Source organism: Sciurus carolinensis, chromosome 18 (genome assembly GCF_902686445.1).
Source record: "Sciurus carolinensis chromosome 18, mSciCar1.2, whole genome shotgun sequence".
In the NCBI taxonomy this organism is placed as follows: Eukaryota; Metazoa; Chordata; class Mammalia; order Rodentia; family Sciuridae; genus Sciurus; species Sciurus carolinensis.
This window is the reverse complement of record NC_062230.1, coordinates 6,171,613-6,194,429: the sequence shown is the minus strand read 5'-3', so window position 1 is coordinate 6,194,429 and position 22,817 is coordinate 6,171,613. Positions and strand designations below refer to the sequence as shown.

At 56.0% G+C, this 22,817-nt stretch overlaps 1 protein-coding gene across 2 annotated transcripts in view; it reads right to left on the bottom strand.

The window, feature by feature from the left end:
- Positions 1 to 22,817, bottom strand: part of Srrm3 (serine/arginine repetitive matrix 3) — a 54,322-nt gene that overhangs the window by 25,137 nt on the left and 6,368 nt on the right. For both annotated transcript variants that reach the window (XM_047534120.1, XM_047534121.1), the window contains exons 2-3: positions 8,399 to 8,670; positions 2,452 to 2,553 (exon numbers count right to left, since the gene is read on the bottom strand). In XM_047534120.1, coding sequence (XP_047390076.1) covers positions 2,452 to 2,553; positions 8,399 to 8,631 — 335 coding nt within the window. In that variant the 5' untranslated portion in view covers positions 8,632 to 8,670. The remainder of the gene's footprint in view (positions 1 to 2,451; positions 2,554 to 8,398; positions 8,671 to 22,817) is intronic.

Sequence of the window (22,817 nt, the reverse complement as noted above, 5' to 3'; positions counted from 1 at the left end):
CTTCATAGGCCCTGGGGGGACCCCCTCAGTTGGCAGAGGATGAAGACAGCCGGGCAGAAGGGAATAAATCAAGGTCAGGTGAGCACCTGGGATGGTGGTGGTGGTTTTCTAGTGGTGACGTGTGTGTTTGCCGTCTGCCAGGCTTTGATCCCCCCGCACGCTGTCTCATTTAGTTTCCTCAACAACCCTGTGACATAGGCACTCACAACTCCATTTCATAGATAAATCACTGGAGACCCAGAGAAGTCAAGGACCTGCCCAAGTCACACAGTAGGGTCTAGTGGAACTGGGATCCCACGGGGTTCACTGGGAACTTAGAGGTTTGGCCAGCCATGGTGGTGTCTGTCTCCAGAGCCTGTGCTCTCTCTCCCATCCCCCTTCTAAGAAGTGAGCTAAGAAGCGAAGACCTGGTCAGATGCTGGGTCCCTAGGAACTGTGACCTGCCCTCCATCAAGGCCGCCTCTTTGCCTCCGACCAGGGCAGCCTGGATTCAGCACCACGGACAGCTCCCCTCAGCCTTTGTTCCAGGCACTGGCCGCCAGCTGCTTCAGCGGTTGCTTCATTGTTGGGAATACTATTTTAATACCATTTAAGCTGCCTGAAGGGTAAGACGACTCCTCTCTCGCTACATGAATGGAGAAACCCGGGCTTCGGGGAAAACAGGGCAAGTCACACTGTTCTAGGTACAAGATACAAGCAAATGAAATGATAAAGATCCTGTCCTGAAACTGACAGCGTGGTGGAAAACCAACCTCTGGGAGGTGGGCAGGGGAAGGGGACTCAGCAGAAGCCATCAGAGGGGCAGAGGAATTCATGGAGAGCTGCATCCTGGGAGCAGAGGGGAACGTGGGCTTCCAGAAGGGGAAGCACAGTGGCAGTACATGTCAGAGAGAGGCCACGGCCTGCGGAGAAGCCATGTGCCAGGGTCAGCAGAGCCCAGGTGGCCTGGCCACACAGACCTGAGAGTCATGGGGGCCGAAGCCAGATCTCCGTGGTTTACAGAAGTGGAGACAATGGGTACCATACACTCCTTATGAAACTTAGGCCGATAAAGGAAAGGAAAACATGGGGCTGTAGTTAAACTAAAAAGCAGGGTTGCTGTCTTCTTTGGGATTGGAACTAGGCTAAGAGGAAGGAACCCGAGAAAGGGAAGAACTGCCAGCTTGAGCAAGGGGGGCGGTTGTCACAGGGAAGGTTCTGAGAAAGTGGGAAAAGTAGAATCCAGAAGGTCTCTCGTTCTTGCTCCCACCGGATGGGAGAGGAAAGCATGGATGACTTTCTAGAGGGGCCTTGGGGCTGTTTGAGGGGGCACAGTTCAGAAAGTCAGGATCTTCTTGGTTGGTGGTAGCATCAGAGAGAATCTGGTGTCAGGAAGATGAGAAGGGAGGAGAAGGGCCCGCTCTGCCCGTGAAGACAGGGGATGGTGTGGCGGCTCTGAGTTCTGGGAGGCTGAAGAGAAGGACTTGGTGTTGGCCACCCCTGGATCCTCACCTGGGGTCCAGAGAGGAGGCTGAGCCTGGCTCCCTGAGGTCACCCTTGAACTCCCTGCCAAACCTGAGGTTGTCTCTGACTGCTTTCACTACGATCCTGGCCAGAGACATGAGGTTTAATTAGGCAACTTGGAACATAGTCGGTCCTGGCAATGCAGTAGGTGGTAGGGAAGTCCCCACTGGGGTTCTTGTCCTACACTTCCAGTCAGAGAAGCCCGGGATGCTGGTGCTGCTGAGGAAATTGGACGCTAGGAAGGGGAAGGCCCATTCAAGTGGATGCAATCACAGCCCAAGCACATGCCACCTGGCAGGTGCAGAGCTGGGCCAACCCTCCAGTCACGACTGGACCCCAGCAGGCACAGCCTGTGCCCACCCACCTAATGCCACCTGACCCATCTTCCTCATGGTTGCAAGTGATGCACGGTCCACTCTGATCTGAGTCCAGATCTACCTCTCTGCAACTTCCTGTTTGTGCAACCCACAGCTCACCACCGCTCCCCGTCCTGAGGCTGCAGAGGCGAGGCCTCCTGGGAGCCCACACCCTCGTGCCCTGCTGAGCCTTTGGCCCTGCTGAGCCTTTGGCCACCACAGCAATGGCACTGGTGTGTGGGTTTCCACCTTTTGGAGCACATGTTTGCTCTGGGGTCATGCAGCCAGCCAGTGACAATGCTGGGGTCAGAGCATTTCTGGAGTTTCCTCATTTGCAGCCCAGGATTCCCTGTGGGCTGTATCTCCCACCCCTCCCACTGCTGAGCCTTAGATAGAAGATGGGACGGGCAGGGGGAGGCCTTTGGTGACACCCAGGTGTCCCTGACTTGTGTGCTGGACCAGGTCAGAGCTCCCAGTCAGCAGGGTCCACACTCCCCTCCTCCACCCACCCTGGTCCCACCACCTGAGGGAGGACCTGGACAGTCCTCTGGCTCCCTTGTGCCAGAGCCTGCCCCTCCCAGGGAGCACTCACATGTGGACCCCAGGCCGGTCCTCCCTGGTGAGCACTCCTTCCTTCTCCATCAGCATCTGCCGGAACGTCCCCACCTTCTGCCGGATCTCCTCCTCCGAGTACCTGTGGGGCACAGGGAGCTGAAGGGCTGCTTTCCTGGCTTGTGCTCGCTCCCTTCGCCTCTTCCCCAGCCCAGGGTCACAAGGGCACCCCCAGCTGGCGAGAACCTGTCTGAAGCCACAGAACCCTGCCAGGCCCTCTGCACTGAGGAAGCTCAAGGCCTGACCATGTGCACTGGGCCAGCAACCAACCGCCCGAACAGACCACCCATACCCCATCAGCCAGAGGGAGGAGTTAAGCCAGGCGTGGCCTTAGTCCCAGTGACATGGGAAGTAGAGCGTCACCTAGCCAGGGAGTTCAGGGCCAGCCTGAGATGCTGAGAGAAGCAACAGAAAAGTAAGACAAACAAACCAAAGAGTTGTTCCCAGAGGTGGGAGAGCTGACCCGGGTGTGTGCCAGACTCCAGCCTCAGAGGTCGCTGTCTAACATCTCGGGGACGTTTCTCAGGAGAAGTGAGGATCCTGGCTGGGACACAGGCATGTCTCCCACCTTTTTTTTTTTTTTTTTAACCAGGAATTGAACCCAGGGATGCTTAGCCACTAAGCCACATCCCCAGTCCTTTTTATTTTTTATTTTGAGACAGGGTCTGGCTAAGTTGCTGAGGCCCTTGCTAAGTTTCTGAGGGTGGCCTTGAACCTGCAGTCCTCCTGCCTCAGCCTCCCGAGCTGTTGGGATTACAGGCTTGTGCCACCGTGCCTGGCAGGCATGGCCTTTTCTGCTCTCTTGGTCTCACTGACAGCTGATCCTCACAGCAGCCTTGGCAGGTCCTCAGAGCAGGCCGACCTCTGCAAGGTCAAGGCTGCCAAGGGGCTTGCCTGGGTCCTCGTGGAACATCCATTGCCCCCCTCTGCTGCTGGCTTGAGAGGGGTGGAAGAAATCTGGGCCTGGAATGGAAGCTCCTGGCTTCTCTGCCCTTGTTCTCCCTCCTGGAGCTCAGGCTCGGGCTAGGAGCTAAAGGGCAGAGCTATCCACTCCTCCCCACCCCCGGCACCCGGCCTGGGGTCTTCATCATGCTCTCTCTGCAGCTCTGTGACAGCACTTTCCTGGCCTCTGTCATCTGATTACATCCTGTGTCTGTGCCCCCGACAGGGCCAACCCTCCCACTAGTCTATCTATGAAAATGGTATGCTGTCCTCTCGCAAGGAGTCTCTCTTTCCTCCTTTATCTTTTCCTGCACTCCTTCCACAAACATTAGCAGGACAGCAAGTTAGCAAGTTTAGAGCCTTAAAACAAACACATGCGTCCTTTGACTGGTAGATCGGCTTCCAGGTTGTGGAACCGGTCATGGCTAAAGCACAGACTTGCCTCTCTGGATGTCGACAGCAGGATGGGTCCCCCTGACCAGTTCTGTGACTGCATTTGTGTTTCCATAGCAACCTAGTCCTCCCAGACCCTGGCCGGTGCTTCCTGCTCCAGTAATTATCTCTTGACTTGTCTGTATCCTGCACTGGCCTGGAGTTCCCTGAGGGCATGGGCTCTGTCTAGTTGGCTGTGATGTCCCCAGTGCCTGGCATCATGCCTGCCATGCTGTGGCATCCAAAGTGTTCTGATAAATGAGTAGCTGGTGAGGGAGACGCACTGGAGAGTTTGAAGATGGTTCCAGTGCTGTGTGGCTGGAGGATAGGGAGCTGGACACAGTGGGGACAGGGACCTGGGAGCAGGCAGGCTGGCATCAAGCCACTGTCCAGATTCATGTAGGAGATGGTGAGTCAGAGTAACCTGAGAGTGGAGGGAAAGCAGCCGACAAGAGTGATCTGGGAGGGAGGATGCAGGGGGACCCACTGAAAGGCATGGGGGCTGGATCAGGAGTACTGGCTCCTTCTTAGCCTGTCCCTGACCCGACTCTCTGCAGGCTCAGGCTTCTGTGCAGCCGTGATAGGGAGGACAGGGTCCTGGCGCAGCAGATCTCAGTCTCGGCATTTTCTGGGAGGCCTGTTGGCCTGGCTACTTGTTGGTCTGGACAGTTGGACTGTCCCAGGGCCCAGAAAGAAGGATTGGTGGCCTCTCTCTGAGCAACGGAGGCACAGAACAACTGCTCCATGTCACCTTCTCCTCAGGACACTCGCTTGTCATTGTTACAAAGACAATGCAGAGACAAACGGCACTCAGCCCCTGACTCATAGACTCCTGGGAGGGAGAAGGAGGCACTGGCCTGAGACCCTGGGCCAGGCAGGACTGGGGAGGAGATGGCTCAGAGCGAGCCAGCTCTACAGGTGCTCGGGTGGGGCTGCAGAGCAGGGTCAGAGCCCCCATAGCTGGGGGTCCGTGGAGCGTGCAGTGGCTGGGAGGTGGGTTTCTCTGAGACCTGGACTGGCCCACGTGCTGGGGCCTGGAACTCACCCCAGAGCCAGTAGGTCGCGGGCAAGCTGCCCAACCCAGGCACGGTTGGAGGCGGCAGTGTTGGTCTGAACCAGCTCAGAGACTTGGGGAGGGTTTCTCTGCCCTGGGGTGTCTTGCTGGGAGAAGCTGAGGGACCAGGGATGTCACCTGGTTATTGCACAGAGATCTCAAGTGTGGCTGCCACCTCTGCTTCTCTCCTTCCTCCAGATTGCTGAGGCTCAACCTTCTCTGCCAAGGCCAGAAGGTACCATCATTGAGGGGACAGGCAGTAGAGCTAGGTAGTCCTGTGTCAGTCCTGGCACCTCAACTTACTAGCTCTGTGCCCTGGGCAAATCTGTACAGTTTCCCTAGCCTTAACTTTTTTTTGTTTGTTTGTTTTTTTGGGTGCTGGGGATCGAACCCAGGGCCTTGTGCTTGCAAGGCAAGCACTTTACCGACTGAGCTATCTCCCCAGCCCCTAGCCTTACCTTTTACATCCATGCAATGGGGACTTGACCAGCCTAATAAGGTTGTCATGAGGTTTGAGGTAGGTGCTGCCCTTAAAGCACTTTGCACAGAGCTCGGCATATAGTAGGTGCTCAGTAAATGGTAGCAACTGAAGCTTATTTGTTCCAGTGAAGTGGGGACAGAGGGTCTAGTTTCCTTGTCTTTTTTCAGCCCAGACCTCTGCCAGATCAGTGTGGCACCAGGGCTTCAGGAGTCACCTGGGCCTCTTCTCTCTGCTTTTCCAGAAGGCTAAGGCTGATATGGGGGCAGGGAGGCTGCTACCCAAACCACACTCCCTGAGGAGGTGGCAGCCTGCCTAAGGTTGTGAAGAAGGCCTGGCGGGCCTGGCCAAAGCCTCAGGCTCCAAGTCAGAGGTGGAGAGCGGGGTTGGGGCGGGCACTGTCGGCCTCCGTGCCCAGCCTCCTGGCTCGGGTGCTCCTCCAGCCCTCAGGCTTCTGCAGGCCCTGAAGGAAGGACTCGCCAAATTCCTTGTGGCTTTGGGGTCTTCCCGGGTCACTTACTAGGGCAGAGGCAGGTGAGGTTCCGGGAAGGAAAGGTTTGGTCCCGCCTGTCCCGGCCCGGTCCCTGCTTTAAACATGATGATCGTTACCAGCTCCGAGGGTGTGGTGGCTTCATCCCCATTTTACAGATGAGCAAGCAGAACAGGGAGAGGAGGGGCTCGCGGCCCACAGCCCAGCTAGGGGCAGAACCAAGCTGTCCTCATAAGGAGCACACGACAAGAGGTGGGTAGGGTGAGGGGCTCAACACTGGGGCTCCGTGGCCCTGGTCCCCACAGCTGTGTGCAGAGGCTGCTGGGAAGGTGACGTCAAGTGGGGCATCAATTGCCAGCAAATTAGCCATCCATCCATCAACGTTAAGGGTAGGGATTGCTTTTTAATGGGGCCAGCAAGCCTGTCTGCTCGTGACTGGTGGCGATATTTGTCAAGTGCGAATGAACCCGTATTGGCAGACATGAACGTCAGTGACTAGGTTTTATAAAGGAGCTGGGTCCCTATGTGTTTACTGAGCACTTGGCAGGGACTGGTGGGCCCCCAGAACAGCCCCAGAAGGCAGGTTGCCTGTGGTACAGGCGAGGAAGCTGTGGCTTGGCCAAGGTCACGCACGGCTTGGACTCAGAGTGGCTGTGTCCCCCTCGCCACCAGATCACACGGCCACTGAAGGACAGGAAGGTGGGGAAGGGCAACTCCAGCTTTCAGAGGAGATGCCAGTCTAGGGATCCCCTGGAGGAGGAATCGGGCAGCGGGGGACCCTGACCACATCCTGAGATCTAGTGGGTGTTTCCCACTCTGCTCGGGCTCAGGAGGGAGGGGCCCTGGGGATGAGGGACAGCATGGGCTCTGCAAAGGGAAGGTCGGTGAAAAGGAGGGCTGCAGTGGGGGCGGGGAGGGTGGACAGGGGAGGAGGGCCAGAAGTGGGCGAGGCTGTTCCCTCTCTGTCCCTGTAGCCCTGACCCCCGCCCACATCACCTGCTGTCCTACAGCCCTGGAGTCTCCAGCTCAGCAGGGTTGGCAGGTTTAATAAAGGTCCTGAGGTGCTCTCTGCAGAGGATGCTCTGCCCCGCCCCCTAACCCGGCCCCTGGGATTTCATTCCCTTTTCCTGAACCCGCAGCCCATCCCTGTGGTTCACCGCCAGCTGGAGGCCTCCTCTCTGCCCTCTGCATCCTCCCTCTCAGCCATCCCTCTCTGCAGGAGCCTCTTCCGTCCTACCTGGTCCCTGCCAGAGGTGAGCCCTGCCTTGCTCAGTTTCTTCTACCTGCCAGCAGCCCCGCCTACAGCTGCCCCGGAGGCTGGGTAGAGGCTCAGCCTTGGCCCACCTTCAGCAAGTGGCTATCTCTGAGCTTTAATGTCTCTCTTGCTCTGCAGAGATGCTCCCCTATCTTGGCTGCCTCCTGGGGAGCCCAGGAGGCCTGTGTGTTCAGACACAGGTGCGGTTTGGAAGAACTGCTGGCCTCAGGCTCCAGATCTGTAGCTCCAGATCCCGATCCCGGGCACAGGTGGCCCCCGCGGCAGGTGGTCCACGGTTTCAATGCACTCAGGGAAGATGCCAAAGGGAGCTTTGGGGCCCCGGCTGTCCCTGGAGCTGCACAGACTGGAACAGCTTTGTGTCTGTGCCTCCAGCCCCGAATGAGGGCTTCTGGCCTCCCTTAGACTTGGGAACGTGTGTGCGCGTCCCCAGCCTTTACTGACTGGCGAATGCCCTCCGTGATTGGGATTGCTGCTACCTCTCCTCCTTGGTGTGACAAGCTCCTGCTCATCCTTCAGAGTCCATTCAAATGTCCGGTTCCCTGCCAGCCTTCCCTCTGCTCCCAGGATCTCTCCTTGGGGCTCCAGAAGTGCTTGGCCCTCACCCCTCACGTCCTATAACCATGATAGTCTGCCTCGTGGTGGATGTTAACCTGCTTGTTTCTGTTCTGCGATGGTACGTGGGGGTGGGAGGGCATCTTTGAGGATAGGAAGTGACCTGAACCCAGCAGGTGATTCCTTTGCTGAAACCATAGTCACCCCTGGCACATGCTAAGTGTTCAAGTGTTTTCTTGCCTGGCTGCAGGACTGGCTTGGCAGCTTGATCCACCCATTTTATAGATGGGGAAACCAAGGCCTCAGACCTAGTGGTGCTATACCGAGCTAGAGTTCCAGCCCTTTTTATTTTTTATTTTGAGACAAGGTTGCTGAGGCTGGCCCTGAACTTGCAATCCTCCTGCCTCAGCCTCCGGAGAAACTGGGATTACAAGCGTGGGGGCCTCGGGGCTGGACTTGTCATTGATGTTTACATGCGCCTCCCCCTGGGGGCTGGGTGTTTCTGGAGGGTGGGGACTGTGTCTCCTTGACTTCTGTGAATCCAGAGCCCGGCCCCAGCGGGTGTTCAAAGGCAGCTGGTAGGCTGAATAAGGAAGGAGCCAGCGAAGGGTGGGCTGGGCTTGCCCTGGTTGCCCAGCGGGTCCACGATGCTGGTCCCTGCTGGCCGGGCCGCCTGGTCCCGCGCTCCCTCGGCCTCACTTACCCCTGCTCCTCCATCATCTCCTGCAGCTCCATGCATTTGAGCTCCACGCGCCGCTTGCGCTCGTGGTCCAGGATCTCGCGGTGCGCGCGCTTCACCAGGCCCGGCTCCGCAGCGCGCGGCTCCTCCTCTGCCCGCGGCCAGGCCCCCGACGAAGCTCCGGGCTGCGGGAAGCCGTTGGCGGCGTCGGGTGGGGACGGCATGCTGGCCGCCCCGTTGTTGACGGTGGAGGACATGGCGGGAGGCCCCGGAGCCGCTGACCTCGGCCGCCGGCCCTGTGGGACAGAGACCCGAGGCGGGATGGTCACTTCTGGGCCACCTGCTAAGCTCCCTTCTGCGAGTTAATCCTGGAGATTGACGGGCGCTCACGGCTCTAATCCGCTTCCTCGCAGGCCCAGAGCGCACAGATGACAGGTTGCACCTTTGGGTCACACCTCAGGGCATGAATGAGGTTGGCGGCGCTGTCCCCATCTGTAAGTGGGGTGCAGACCGGATTAGATGGCCTGTACAGGCTGTGGGCTGGGCCTGCGTCATCCCCAGGGACCTGGTGACTACCTAGGGCCACCCCTCTGCCCTGTGCAGATGCCTGGGTCGCCCACTGCTGAGTCCCCAGTCAACAAGGCAACTCGGAATCTCTGTTAGTTTTATTTATTTATCGTTTTTCCTTCAGGCTCAGCTTAAACCATTCACACACACCCCAGCCCGCCAACCTGGCTCTGTCTAGTAGGGTCAAGACTACAGGGGCTTCTACCTCCCAGGCTTTACCCAGTGCAGCCCTGCAGATATGGGAAGCTGGGGCCTTCTCCAGGTTCCCAGGCCAGATGTACTTTTCAATCCCCAGAGCGATCAGGCTAATTTCTCTATGCCATCATTCCAGGTGGGGGTCTCCCCCACATTGCAGGCCACAGGTCTGTCACCTCCTACGTTCTGGAAACACTGCTTCTAATAATGTGACCAAAGATGACATTGACATTAGCTTTCCAGGCAGTCAAATCCTTTCGTAGTGGGCGTAAACATGGCTTAGAGATAAGAAACCCTGACTTCTTGGGTACAACTCTGGGCTATATCCAAAGTAAGACATGGCCCCCCCACCAACACACCAAGAGCCTCTACCTTAACAGGGGGAGGCACCTCCTGAGCTATTTCCATTTTCTTTTTCCAAGGCTCTGCTGGTTGCTAAGCAACTGGGAGGCCTCATTCCCAGGGAGTGGGAGGGGAGGGGAGGAAGGGGAGGAGGAAAGTAGAAAGAGGAGAAGGGATTGGGCTGCCTGGATACCCAGGAGGGGGCCTTCCCAGCACCCCCAACACCTTCCCCATGCTGGCCTCAGAGTGCTGGGGAGGGGACAGTCAGAAACCAGAGGCAGAAAGGGGACTGGGAATGATGGGGATTGAAGGAGACAGAGGAGTGTGGTAATGAGGACAGAAGCTCCTTCACATGTCCTTGCCCCTGAGTTCCAAGATACTGGGTTCTGGGCCATTGCCCTCCGCTCCTTGCTGAGTGACACTGAGATGTCACTGTCCCTCTCTGAGACTTTGATCCCTGCCTTACTTGGGAGCATCATCCAGACTCCTCAGGAGAGGGGGTTCAGTGGCTTGGAGAGAGGTTCCTGGGGCTTGGAGAGGGGTTCCTGGGGCCTGGAGAGGGGTTCCTGGGGCTTGGAGAGGGGGTTCCAGAGTTTTGGAGAGGGGGTTCCTGGGGGCTTGGAGAGGGGATTCCAGGGACTTGGAGAGGGGGTTCCTGGGGCCTGGAGAGGGGGTTCCTGGGCTTGGAGAGGGGTTCCAGGGGCTTGGAGAGGGGGTTCCTGGGGGCTTGGAGAGGGGGTTCCGGGGGCTTGGAGAGGGGTTCCTGGGGCCTGTAGAGGGGGTTCCTGGGGGCTTGGAGAGGGGTTCCAGGGGCTTGGAGAGGGGGTTCCTGGGGGCTTGGAGAGGGGATTCCAGGGACTTGGAGAGGGGGTTCCTGGGGGCTTGGAGAGGGGGTTCTGGGGGCTTGGAGATGGGGTTCCGGGGGCTTGGAGAGGGGGTTCTGGGGCTTACAAACAAGCTGTTCCTCTAACCACCTTCCCTACCTCCACACCCTGCAGGTTCCCACCTCTGCCCTTAGACCCGCCTGACCCCTGTTTTACCAGAGCTCCTTCTGGGAGCTCCAGCAGGGTCACTGGGGCTGAGGGAGCCCTGCTCACATGGCCTTGGCCATCCTGCCTGGCAGACGCGGCCCCTCCATCTCCGGTGCACCTGAGCCATGGACAGGAATGGCGCTGGGAGACCCTCACGGCCTGGCCCCCCTCAGCTCACTTGTTGCCAAGTTTGACCCCTTGTCCCCCCTTCCCAGCCCAGGTCCAGGCATCCGCGTCCTCTCCTCCCTGTCACCGTCTCCATCCGTGCGCCTCCCTCTGGTGCTCCGCCCCAGCGTCCTGCCATCCTCCCTGCCCTAGACCTCTGTCCATCCGTCCGTCCTCCGTCAGTACCTGGCAGATCAGTCCAGGGGTGCACACCAGACAGTGTTGTGCCCTGGATCAGCCTCCCAGAACTTCCTGTCCCTTGGCTCAAAGTTGTGGCCCAGCCCGGCCTCCTGGTCCAGCCTCCTGGTCCAGCCTCACGCCTACCATGGCCTCCACCTCTTGGCCTCCTCTTTCTCCTACTTGCCCTCCCCGTCCTGGGATTCTCCCCACTTGCTCCTAGTTGTCCCCAGAGTCACTGCTCATGGGCACTGTCACCCTCCGGAAGCCTGTCCACATCCCTGTGGGGCCACAGGTCTGCTGCCCGACCCTAGTGCAATACAGTGCCTGACCTACATGGCGCTCGAGGAGCGCAAGTTGAACCACCAAGGACAACTGAGCAGGAGAGACGGCTGCGTGGGAGGCCTGGTTGCTGGCCCTGCGCTTCCTGCCTCTGCCCTGCGCAGCTGCCCCTGGCGCGCACTCCTTTTCCTGTAGGGCTGCAGATCAGACCCAGGGCCTTGCACAGGTGGGGCAGGCGCTCTGCCACTGAGGACAGCCCAACGCTCATCCTTCGCCACACCCCGCCCGAGGCAGGCTCCCGCCCGGCTTTGGGTAACACGGGGCCGCCCTCCTTCTCTGTGCCTTACCCAGGCTGTTCCCCTTGGCTGGAATTTCTTTTCTCTTTTTCTCCACGGAGGGAGCCCACGTCACCTCATCCTTCAGAGTCCAGCCCAAATGTCACCTCCTATGGGAAGTCTTCCCCTCTCCCAGGAAGTTTGAGTCATTCCCTCCTGGCGCTCCCTCGGCCTTTGTCCATATCCAGGACATTAAATCCTGGGGTTCAGTCTGTTTGCACCGGCCTCCCTCCTGAGCCCCTTCTGTGGAGGGTCGATGCTTCACCCCAGCTTCTCAGAGCCTCCCCAGCCCTGGGCACTGCAGGAAGCCCCCAAGGCCGCGGAGAGCAGGGCTCCAGCCCGGGACCTGCTGTGCACATCTGCCCCCTGACCCCACCTTGGAGCTTGGGGAGCAGGGAGGGAAAGCTGACCAATGCTTCTGAATGCACCCTGGAGCCTGGAGCAGTTCTGTCCCTGTACCTGGAGAACGCCTGGGTGACATTGCTGGGCTGCAGAGATGACTGAGGGCCAAGGGCAGCGGTGTGAAGGCAGGAGCTGGTGGGTGCACTCTGGATTCTCACTAGGACCGATGGCGGATTCCACCAATGTCACCTGGCCTAGTGTGGAGGCACCCGGCAGGAATCTGAGCTGGGTCATTCAAAGGATGACCCCTGGCCCCCTGGAGGAGGGGCCAAGCTAAGAATGACACGCTGCACCCCAGGCTCACTTCCAACTCAGGATCGCTGGTCCCACAGACCAGGGGGTTACTTCAGACACGGGGTCTCTCTGGAGGCAGCTGGCACTGTCTTCCTAAGTCATCGCGAGACCTCGCAAGGCAAAGGAGGCACTGAGCTGGTGGGCGCCCATACAGAAATCCCAAATCCGAAATGCTTTGGATCGAGTAGCTATCATGACCCCACAAGTGGAAAGTTCCACCCCTGACCTCGCGGGACAGGCTGCAGTTTAAACGTGGGGCACTAAAAAGATGATGTAAAATTACCCGCAGGCTGTGTGTCCAGGCACATAGAAAATACAAAGGAGTTTCACGGTCCCATCCCCAAGACATCTCATTATGAACATGTGAACGTCCCCAAACCCTGAACAAATTTAAGATCTGAAATTCTTCTGGTTCCAAGTATCTTGGATAAGGGACACTCAGTTTTATTCTGCACTGTTGTCATTGGTTGACTGATGGAGCTACACTTGAAGGAAGCGGATTAATGGGTCAGCGTCACATTAGACTCAGGCAGTTAACAGAGGTTCGGAAATGGAGGACCACAGCGCTCTGTCCTCGCGGGTGTCTGACCCAGTATGTTCACCATCAACTGGTTGGAACGCTAATAGCCTGAAGGTCGGATTCGCTGAGGACACAATCTGGGAGGGATCATAAATATAGAGTCAGAGTCTAAGAGGACTCAGCAGATGGAAAAAATGGAAAGTAGCTAAGAAGGTGGAAATGAATAGTGAGAAATGCCATGCTGGAGCTGGATCCCAGACTAACCTTCCAGAATGGGAATGGAGTAGACGTAGTTGGAAGGAGTATATTTAGGAAGGATTTAGGGATTTTCAATGATCACAGACTCCATTTGAGCCAGTAACGGGATGCGGCTTGTCAGAAGTACGTGCAGGCTTCAGCCACACCAACAAAGATGTCCTGCCTGGAGGCGGGAGATTATCCGAATAGACAGGTGGCCAGAATCCCCTTCTTCAAACATTTGAAGGATGGGAAAGGATTTAGGTCAAATCTGGTCGAAACTTCCACTGAGAAATTTGTTAGAAGTCGAGATCTCCAGCGAGGGTTGCCAGATTTGGCAAATAAAAACACAGGATGCCTCGTTAAATTAAATTTGAATTTCATGAATTTCATATTTGGGACATACTTCTAAAAAATTATTTGTTGTTTATCTGAAATTCAAATTTAATTGGGTGTCCTATATTTTGTATGCCAATCTGCAACGCACCCCAGATCTACTGAATCAAAATCTCTGGGGGTGAGATTGATAAGGTTCCCCAGGTAATTCTGATGCAGCCCATCTATGGACCAGTGATTGGGATGCAGTGGTCTATAGCAGCCTTCTTAAATTCTATGGAGCATCAGAATCATGTGGGGAGCTTGTTAACACACACATACTGGTACCACTCCCAGTCTCTGATTCAGTGGATCTGAGGTGGGGCCTGAGAATTTGCATTTCTTTTCTCTCTCTGTCTCTTTCTCTTTTGTACTGGAAATTGAACCTTGGGGTGCTTAACCAGTGAGCCACTGAGCCATATCCCAAGTCCTTTTTATTTTTTATTTTGAGACAGGGTCTTGCTAAGATGCTGAGGCTGGCCTCAAACTTGCAATCCTCCTGCCTCAGCCTCCTGAGTTGCTGGGATTACAGGTGTGCCCCACCAAGCCAGGTGAGAATTTGCATTTCTAACAAGTCCTCAAGTGACACCAATGCTGCTGGTCCTTGGATCAAAGTCCCAGCCAGGCTAGATGGCTCCAGAAGACAAAGTCAGGACTCCTGCAGGGGAGTTACCTGGCATCAAATTCAGCTGAGTCTGAAAGAGTTGTTTTGTTTACCAACAACCCAAACTTTTTAAAACCAAGGAGTTCATCCCAGGAGGAGTGAGCTCCCTATTCAAACAGGAGATAGATAATATATCACTCAGTCACTCAACAAACACTCCCCCAGCATCCACTCTGGGCTCTACCCTGTAAAAGGCTGAGATTTAGAGACAAACAAGACACCATCCTCATTCTCTAAAAGTAGCAGTATATTGTGGTCAAAGAGAATTTGAGAAGTGTCCACATCCCTGTCTAGTTGGTGGGGGCAGGAGATGCAGATATTGCAGCAGGTGAACCCTGCTGTATTTGAGGGGAAAAATGACTCAATTTGGCAGGACCTATGATTGACAGGTAGTGGGTAGGTGATGCATCCTGGTGACCCTGGGTCTGTAGCTTGGGTAACCAGGTGTACGATGCAGCCCTTTACTGTGATGGGGAATATGGAGGATAAACTGGGGGTGTGTTGAGGATAAGGGATTGATGGGGTCAAGTGGTAATAAGGAGTCTAGAGCCATAACCCTAACCCTAACCCTAACCCTAACATCTCTTCATCCTTGGACATGGACACCGCATCTTTTGGAGGCAAAGCAGCAAACAGGAAGTCTTTTGTCTACTGCTGATTGGCTGTGAGACCTTGAATAAGTTCCTCACCCTCTCTGGACTTTGTTCTGGACAATGAAGGGGTTAGACTCAAAGGCCCCATAGGTCCTTTCCTACTCTGGAAGTCTGGTTCACACTAACTCTGTATGCATACCACTAATCTTTCAACCCACCCCTTCCTGTGGGAGGTAGCCAGTAACCAGAGCCACACTGTCCACCTCTGGAGCACAGCTGAGTCTTTTCCCAGTGCTTGGCAAGGTCCCAAGGGCAAGCCCAATGCTAGAGCCAGCGAACCCATGTGCAGATTAAGTCATGAAGCTCTAATTTAATGCCTGCCCACCAGGGGCACGCTCCCCCTTCTGCCAATCAGGAAATGGTTAAAAGGCCAAAGGACCAATGGAGGAATCCCTGGGCTTTCTTCCTGATGACAGGCCCCACTTGACTCTCCTAAGCAGGTCTGGCCACAGAGAGGATGGGCCACAGACTGGATACCGGTACTTGCCAGTCCAGCCCTGCTGGTGATTAACTGAAGGTGAAACAGCCCATCCATGTGGCTGGGTCCAATCTGTTCCAGAAACTCAGCTGCCGACAGGCACCAAGGCCTTTCAGCTAATAAGGTCATCACTCATCTTGGGGCTTAGATGAGGAAGATGCTCAGGTCAATAGTGCCCTGGTCAGATCTGGGGGAGAGGGAACAGGCTTCAGTGAGCAGAGGACACAGATGGGTCTGAGGAATGATGCAACCCTATCCTGGAGATCTCTGATTTGAAGGGGAGATGAAGCTGTGCTCTTTGGGAGCTGGGTGACCTTGGGCATGGGACTTAAACTCTCTTGCCTGTAAAATGGAAGTAATAATTGCATCCTCCTCAAAGATTTGTGGTAAAGGATGAACACATGTGACCTTTGATCCCAGTACTTGGTGTACAGTGAATGTCTTACAAGTGGTTTGGGTGGTAATTATTAGTTGTCAGTGGTGACTGTCCTGTTTTGAATGTGGTGCCTGTGAAGAGTCCCTGGACATCCAGGTGGAGCTGTCTAGGGAGCCTCAGGTGGTGAGTCTGGTGCTGATCATGAGTCTGAGATTGATTTGGGTGTCATCATCACAGGGCTGGAGTGAATGAGGTTTCTGATTGGGGAGGGTATGTGCAGAGAGGAGGAGAGAGCAGAGGCCACGCCCAGGCAGTGGGGCGGAGCTTGCTGAGATGACCTGGGCCATTCCCGGTTCATTGCCGCGGGCCTCTGCAAACCAGCGGCTCCTGCGGCTTTCAGCACCACGGACAGCACCCACATCACTGTTCCAGTTCTAGAAGCTCCTTTCCCTGTCCCTGCCTGCAGACCCACCTCCCTGGGGACAGGGTCTTCACACTCTCAAAGGCTGTGGTCACACACAACATAGCCTCCTTATTGACACTACGTCCTCCTGCAGTCCCCCACTGGACCTACGACCGGGGCACTAGTAAAGGAGCTCTGGATTTGGAGTCAGAAGGCTTTAGCTTGAATTCTGGCTCCACCACTTCTGCCTGGCTGATCAGAGTCATTGAAGTGCCCCCCAGCCTGTTCTCACCTATAACATGGGGAGGATGCTCCCCCACCTTGTAGCTTGGTGGGTCACTCATTCTTTTGTTCAGTGACAAGCTTGGTATGGAGATGGGTCCTGATACCACTTCCCTGCCCCACTTCCAGTGTGGGGGGAGCAAAAGGAGACCAGAGAGGGTCTTCTTCTGTTGGGATGGGCAGGGAAGGTTTTGCAAAGGGCACGATGTTTGAAATGGCCCTTTGGAAATGAGTCTTCCCCAGGTAAGGAATGGGGTGTCTAGGCAGGGATTCTCCAGGCCGAGGCCCACGGCATGGCGAGGTCCAGGGGCCAGGGGGTGTGGGGATCTGGATGTAGGAAGTGGCATCCTGAGAAGGTAGGACTGTGAACGCTGGATGAAACCTTCCAGCGAAAAAGCCCAGCACGGGGAGAAGGGGTGAGCAGGGACACGCCTCCTGGGTTTCCTGGAGGAAGAAGCTTCTTTGTAACTGTCAGAAACGTGACTGAACTGACAAACATACATGAAACTAAGTCTGGGTCTCTCGGAAAAGATGAGCAAAAGGTGGTCAATATATTTTGGGGGCTGGAAAAGCCATCTCCATTGTGGTTGAGGAATCTAGGTGGGTCCCTCCCCCACCCAACCCCTGGAAGCCAGGCTGCACAGTGACACTGACATGTTGTGGAGGCAGGACAAACAGTGGCCACAGCAGCTGCTGCTGCAATGAATGGGGAGCTCCCATGTTCCCCGCCCAAGAGGGATGACTGGGGAGTCAGGGCCACGGCACCCAGAGACACCCCATGAGCTTAGGGCAGAATCATGCATTCAGTCACCCATTTCCTGGGTGGCTACTCGGTGCTCAGAGGACAAGGGGGAAACGCAGGGGAGAGGCACTGATGATGGGATGGGGGCTGTGTGGCAGAGATGTTGGACTGAGCTGGGCTATGTGGGGAGGAGCGTAGCTGGGAGGTCTTCTTGGAGGAGGGATTTGAAAAGTAAGTAGGAGTTCCAGGAACAAAGAAGGGGAGGAAGGATGTCCTGGTAGGGTCCGGAGGCACGTGGGATGAGAGGGAAGTGCATGGCTGGGGCAGCAATCCCAGGAGGACAGGAGAGGAGCTAGGGCCAGGCTGAGAAGCTAGGCACACTTTGCAGGCAATAGGGAGCCATTGCAGGGTATTGAGCTGGGGAGACCATGACCAGATTTTCATTTGGAAAGATCTCTCTTGTAGCCTGGTCCCTCATCTTGGTTGCCCCTGTCCTTTGGAGGGAGGTCTGATCCTAAAAGATAGGCTAGTCCACACCAACCGAGACAGCGAGTAACAGAAGAGCCAGCTCTGTCTACCTGGGTTCAGATTCCTTCCTGTGTGCCCCTAAGTGACTTAGCTTCAGTGGTCCTGTTCCTCATTGGCAAACTGGAATTGCTGTAAGGAGCCCCTCTCAGGGTGGTTGTGGGGATGAAGAGATTAATATATATGCACCATAAGCTCTATGTATTACGTACTAGCTGTGACTGTCGCCCATGAACTATGCCAACCAGTCTAAACCACCTCAGGTATGAGTAGAAAATACAGAGGAGGCATAAATCAGATTTGGTAGAAACTGTACCATTCCCAACAGTATGAACTCGCAATGGCTAGTGGGCTGCTAAGGTTGCTTTCACAGACACCAACCCACACCTACAGTCCATGTGGCGGCAGTGAGAGGGTTACCAGCAAGCTTCCTCCCTGCCTCTCTGCAGTCTCTCTGGGGAGGTGCTGGCGCTGCTGTTTGTTACCCAACCCTCCAGAAGACGCTGTGCTGGGGGAGGGAGAAAAGCTGAAAGCCTTCCTTTCAATTATTCAGCAGCTGGAGCTTCCTGCGCCCCTGCTGGAGCTGGAGGAATAACTTGGCCAGAGCCCCCAGGCTGGAGCTGGCGGGGTTGGGGGAGGAGGGCTGGTTCCAGGAGAGCTAGGCGCCTGGTCCATGTGGCTGCTGGCACAGCACCAGGTGCCTTGGTTGCATCCCTGGTGGCCTCTCTCCTACTCTCCTCTATCCAGTCTAGGCTGGGTCCAGCCATGCCCAGCAAGGGTTGGCCTGATTCCTTCCCTGCAGCCTTGGTCTGTGGTGTTGACGGGGGCGGCTGAGCCCAGATGGGGTACCCAGGGCAGGCCAGGCAGGAGGCGAGCCTGCTGACTGCTGGAGAAAGCCCAGGCAGCTTCGCCGGCACTGGGTCCTGAGTGACCTGTCCAGCCCCAGGCTAGCACCTGACTCACATGCTGTTCCTTGTACCTGGAATGTCCTTCCTCTTTCACTCTTCCTGCAACCCCAGGCAAGCATCACCTCCTCTGTGAAACCTTCCCTGACCTCTGGAAGGATGTCCAGGGGGATGCACCTCTGCTGTCACCCTCCAGCTGCCTCTGCCAGGACTTGCCTGCTGTCGAGTTTGCTCCCTGAGCAGCTGAGGGCTCTCTAAGGGCAGGGACTGGGCTGCTCTACCTTCCTGTCCCTCAAGCCCAGCACAGGACAGCCATCTGTGAACATCTCTTGGAGTCCAGCCTGAGTTTGCCCTGACACAGAGCTTCTAGTTTGTATTTTACTACTGCCATGTCCAGAAACTTTGATGGGACAGGTCCTTGGTCACTGCTGTCAGTACATCTGGGTTCTGCATGTTGACATTTGCACGGGCCACACTGTCAACAACTCCATAAGCTCTGTCTCTGAACAGACAGGAAGGTCTTGCTGGGCACCCAGGCTCCTGCCCACCAGCTGAGGGTCCTTAACTATGTCACTCCAATTTGGATTCCCAGAGCAGAAGTCTGGGGTGGTAGGTCCCCAAGGACAAGGAGGCCTCTGTGGAGCACTATGCTTCCGACCGAGTGAGCACAGTACAAGCCATACAGCCCAGGTGAGACCAGGGCAGACCACTGTAGCCCAGGACAGGTCAGCCAGAGCCTTACAAAGGGGATGGACCCAGCTGAGTCAGTTCAGACGAGCTTTATCAACACAGGACAACAGGGACCTGGTGCTCCAGTCATAAAGACCTAGTGGAATGGACCAGAACAGGCAATACTGGCCACCAAAACGAATACAGACCATTCAACCCAGTAGACAGATGTGTATAGACAGAACTGATGTCAAATAAGCAAGTGACATTTTAGTCTCAGGAATCTGCTCCAACCAGCCTGCTCTGCTCTTCCTTGGGGGTTCTTGTGACCTTCAGGGAGACCATTACCTTCCAGATGGGGAGCAGCTTACCCATAAGTGCCTGAGCTGGACTAGGAATTTGGGGAAGGGTTGGGGGATATCCTCAAAGAACAACTTCAGCTTAGCCTGGGGAAGAGCTGCGGAGCTGTCACTGACAGGATGGGCTGTGGGGCGTGGAGATCTTTGTCTTTCCAGGGTACAAACCAGAGGCCCTGGGTTAGGTCTCCATGCTCCCTGAGGAGCCTGGAGGTGGCCTCGGGGAAACACTGCCATGAAACTGGAGGAGCCCGTGTGCTCCCCTCAGCTTCATCCCTTCCTTCTCCACCCACCCCCCCGCAACAGGACCAGACCCTCTCAGGTCGCACCTGGGAGCCAGGTTGGGGAAGCAAGGTGGACCAGATCCCTTTTCCTGCAGGGGTCTTGGCTTCTCTTATCTGGAACTCAGGGGCCTGGATACAGATAGGTTCTGGGAAGGTTGGGTTTGAGTTCCTGGCAGTCCAAGACTGAGAAGAATCAAATTTGGGAGCGAGGTATCCCCCCTGCCCCAGGAGCTATATAGGTGGAAGGGTGGGTGCTGCATAGACAGACAGGCCCCTTCCACCCACCAGGGAGAGGGCAGGGAGAAGCCAGGGACAGCTGCCTCCACTGCCCACACAATCTCATTATGGAAAATTCCCTCTATTGACTCAGCTCTAATCAGGCAGGCCGCCCTGGGCATCCCCCCCAGGTTCCTGCTGGGCTGGCTGAGATCAAAGAGAGAACCGGGCTGGGGGCTGGAGCATCGCCTGCCTTTCCCATCGATCCAGATGCGCCTCTTGTTGCTAGGCAACAGCCTCCAGTCTCTCCCCGTCCTTCCTCCCCCGGGGGCTGCAGGATTGGGCAGTAAATGGGGAGAGACCCCATATTCACTCTCTAGGTCTTCCCTTACCATGCTAGACTTCTGTCACCAAACTAGGAGCCCCTCTTCCTGCTGGGGAGGCAGGAAGCTCCCCTTGCAGGTTGGGAGCTTGACCCTCCCACCACCCACAACCCCACTGCTTCCCCGCCCCACGTTTAGTGCATCTCCAGGATCCTGGATGTCTGCACCTCTGCTCCATGGAAACAATCTCTTAAGAAGACAGGCTGGGGACTCGCCATGGAAGAAACTGAGGCCCAGAGAAAGAAGGGACCCTGGAGTCCATGGGAAAGTTGAGGCAAGACTGGAGGCTCTTGAATCCCAGCCCAGCATTGGACTTGACCCAGAAGCCATTTGATCCTGAGAGAATGTCTCTGGAGACAGACTCACACTCCCATTTTTGAATGGGTTGGCCTTTTTTCTTCCTGAAACGTAGGATGCATTTCATAGTAGCTTTTTTATGTTGTTGTTTCAAGTGCTATAATTTAAAACCGTAAGTTGTGTTTTTAAATAGGCATTAAAATGTACTATGGGTTTGAGGGGCTGTAATTGACTAAATAATGCAAATCTGATCATTTTATCACAGTTTAATATTTTGCATATTTTATCCACCCTATACTGCTCATCTTTCTTTCTTTTTTTGACTGAATATGCATGCTGCGTCCCAGCAGTTATTATGTAGTGACCTACTTATATCATGGCTTATTTAGAATTTTAAGGTCTCTCCCCCTCTGAGGTCTTTACAACCTTTGGGGACACAGGAAAGAAAGTTTACTGCTCTTTCCCCTGGTCCCTGTCAAGCCTTTTTTTCTGCAATTGAGGAGAGGAGGTGACGATGGGTCAGGGCTCAGCCCTGAGAGCTGCCAGGAGGTGCTCAGTCCCTGGGCAGCAGCCCTGGTCCCTTGGCCCTGCCCCTGCCGGCCACCTGCTCACCCTCAGCTCTACAGTGTGACAATGGCACCTGACTCCCCTGCCCAGCGCCAGTCACACACTCCAACTCTGAGAGGCATAGCTTTCCAGGGTCCTTGACAAATGGTAACCAATTAATGTCAATTAATCTGATTAGCCTAAATAGTTAATTAAGCAGTTAATTAACAACATCATTGACAATAACCCACAGCTCCTAAGGGATGGTGGGTGGAGGCAGGAATGGTGGGTGAGGGTGGGAGGAGGGTCCTCTGCACTGGGAGGGGGTGAGCCTCTTTCGGTCACACTGGGAATGGGGACGGCTCATGCAGCTGTGGCCTGAGTCTCCACCCGGCTGGATCATCAGGTCAGAATCTTTATTGGGGTGTCTAACCCCACCCAAGTCACAAGCCCTCCCCAGGTCCCTGGTCAGGTTCCAGAGGGTCTTTTGTGGGAAAGGCTGAACGTCAGCACGGCAGAGGCTGAGAAGGCCTGTCCGGGAAACTGATCCACCCTAAAATCCCAGAGGGAAGCCCACCTCTGCGGCCATTGACCCTGCCCCCCCGACCAAGCACCTCAGAGTTTAAACCTCCATCAGGGTCTCGGACTTCCCAAGCTGCAGAGCAGCCCCGGGAGGGAATGGTCACCCTTCAACCCATTCTACAGGTGGGAACATGGAGCACCTGTAGGACGAGCAACGAGCACCTGAGCAACGAGTGAATAGGTCTCAGCCTCAGGAAGCAGCCAGCCGGGGGCCTCCTGGGACCGTGCGGCCCTGCCTCTGAGCTGGGGGCTGTGTGCCTTGTCAAGAGCCTCTCTGTGCTGCCGCTTCCCTCAGCCACGACCTCCTACTTCTTAGGGTACCTTGAGGAAGGGATGCGTTAACATCAGGCAGGGGGACCTGCCATGCTGGAAATGCCAAATGAGACCAAAGAGTAAACAGCCGTGAGGACAGAGAATGAGAGGGGACACGCCAGAAGCAGCCTCGGGCACCTGGGGACACAGAAGAGAGCCTGGCATAAGACATCACACGGAAGATGTCTGAGTAGCACCTGAAGTTCAAGGAGGTAGAGGAAGAGGGAAGGAGGACACCCTGGGCAAAGGGGACCATGTGTGCAAGGCCGGGGTGCCCCAGCACATCGTCACCTGGGAGCTTCAAAAATAGCCAGCCCCAGACCCCCACTCCAATTTGTCCTCGGTCATGTGGGGTGGGTCCTAGGAATCTGCTTATCATGATCGTTCTAAGAATACAGAGGCACCAACAGACCATGGCTGTGGGGTTCTGGGTATCCCAGGCTGGCCTCAGGCCTTGTGACCCAGGTTCTGAAATCACACCGCAGTCCCCCAGTCCTCTCCATCTGTCCACGGTGTGCCTGTCCTTCAGAGGCGACCTTTCTGAAGCAGCTCTGGCCTGCACTCACCTGCTGGGAACACCTGCTTCCTTGGGCTCTCTGCTGCCCACAGGAGAAGGCGCTAAGGCCCTGGCCCCTGCACCCTCTCTCTCCAGCTGGGTCTTCTGGGCCCTGACTCTCCTGCCTCCAGCACTGGTTCCTGTCCCCTCTGGCAAACCTGTCCTCATTCAGTGGGGTCCATCTGTGAAGCCAGCGCAGAAGTCAACCAGGCAGAGTGCCCCTCCCTGCACCGAGCCCTGGCCGCCGTCGGATCGCCCTAATAACCGGCCTTCCATCCAGAAGCTTTCCCGG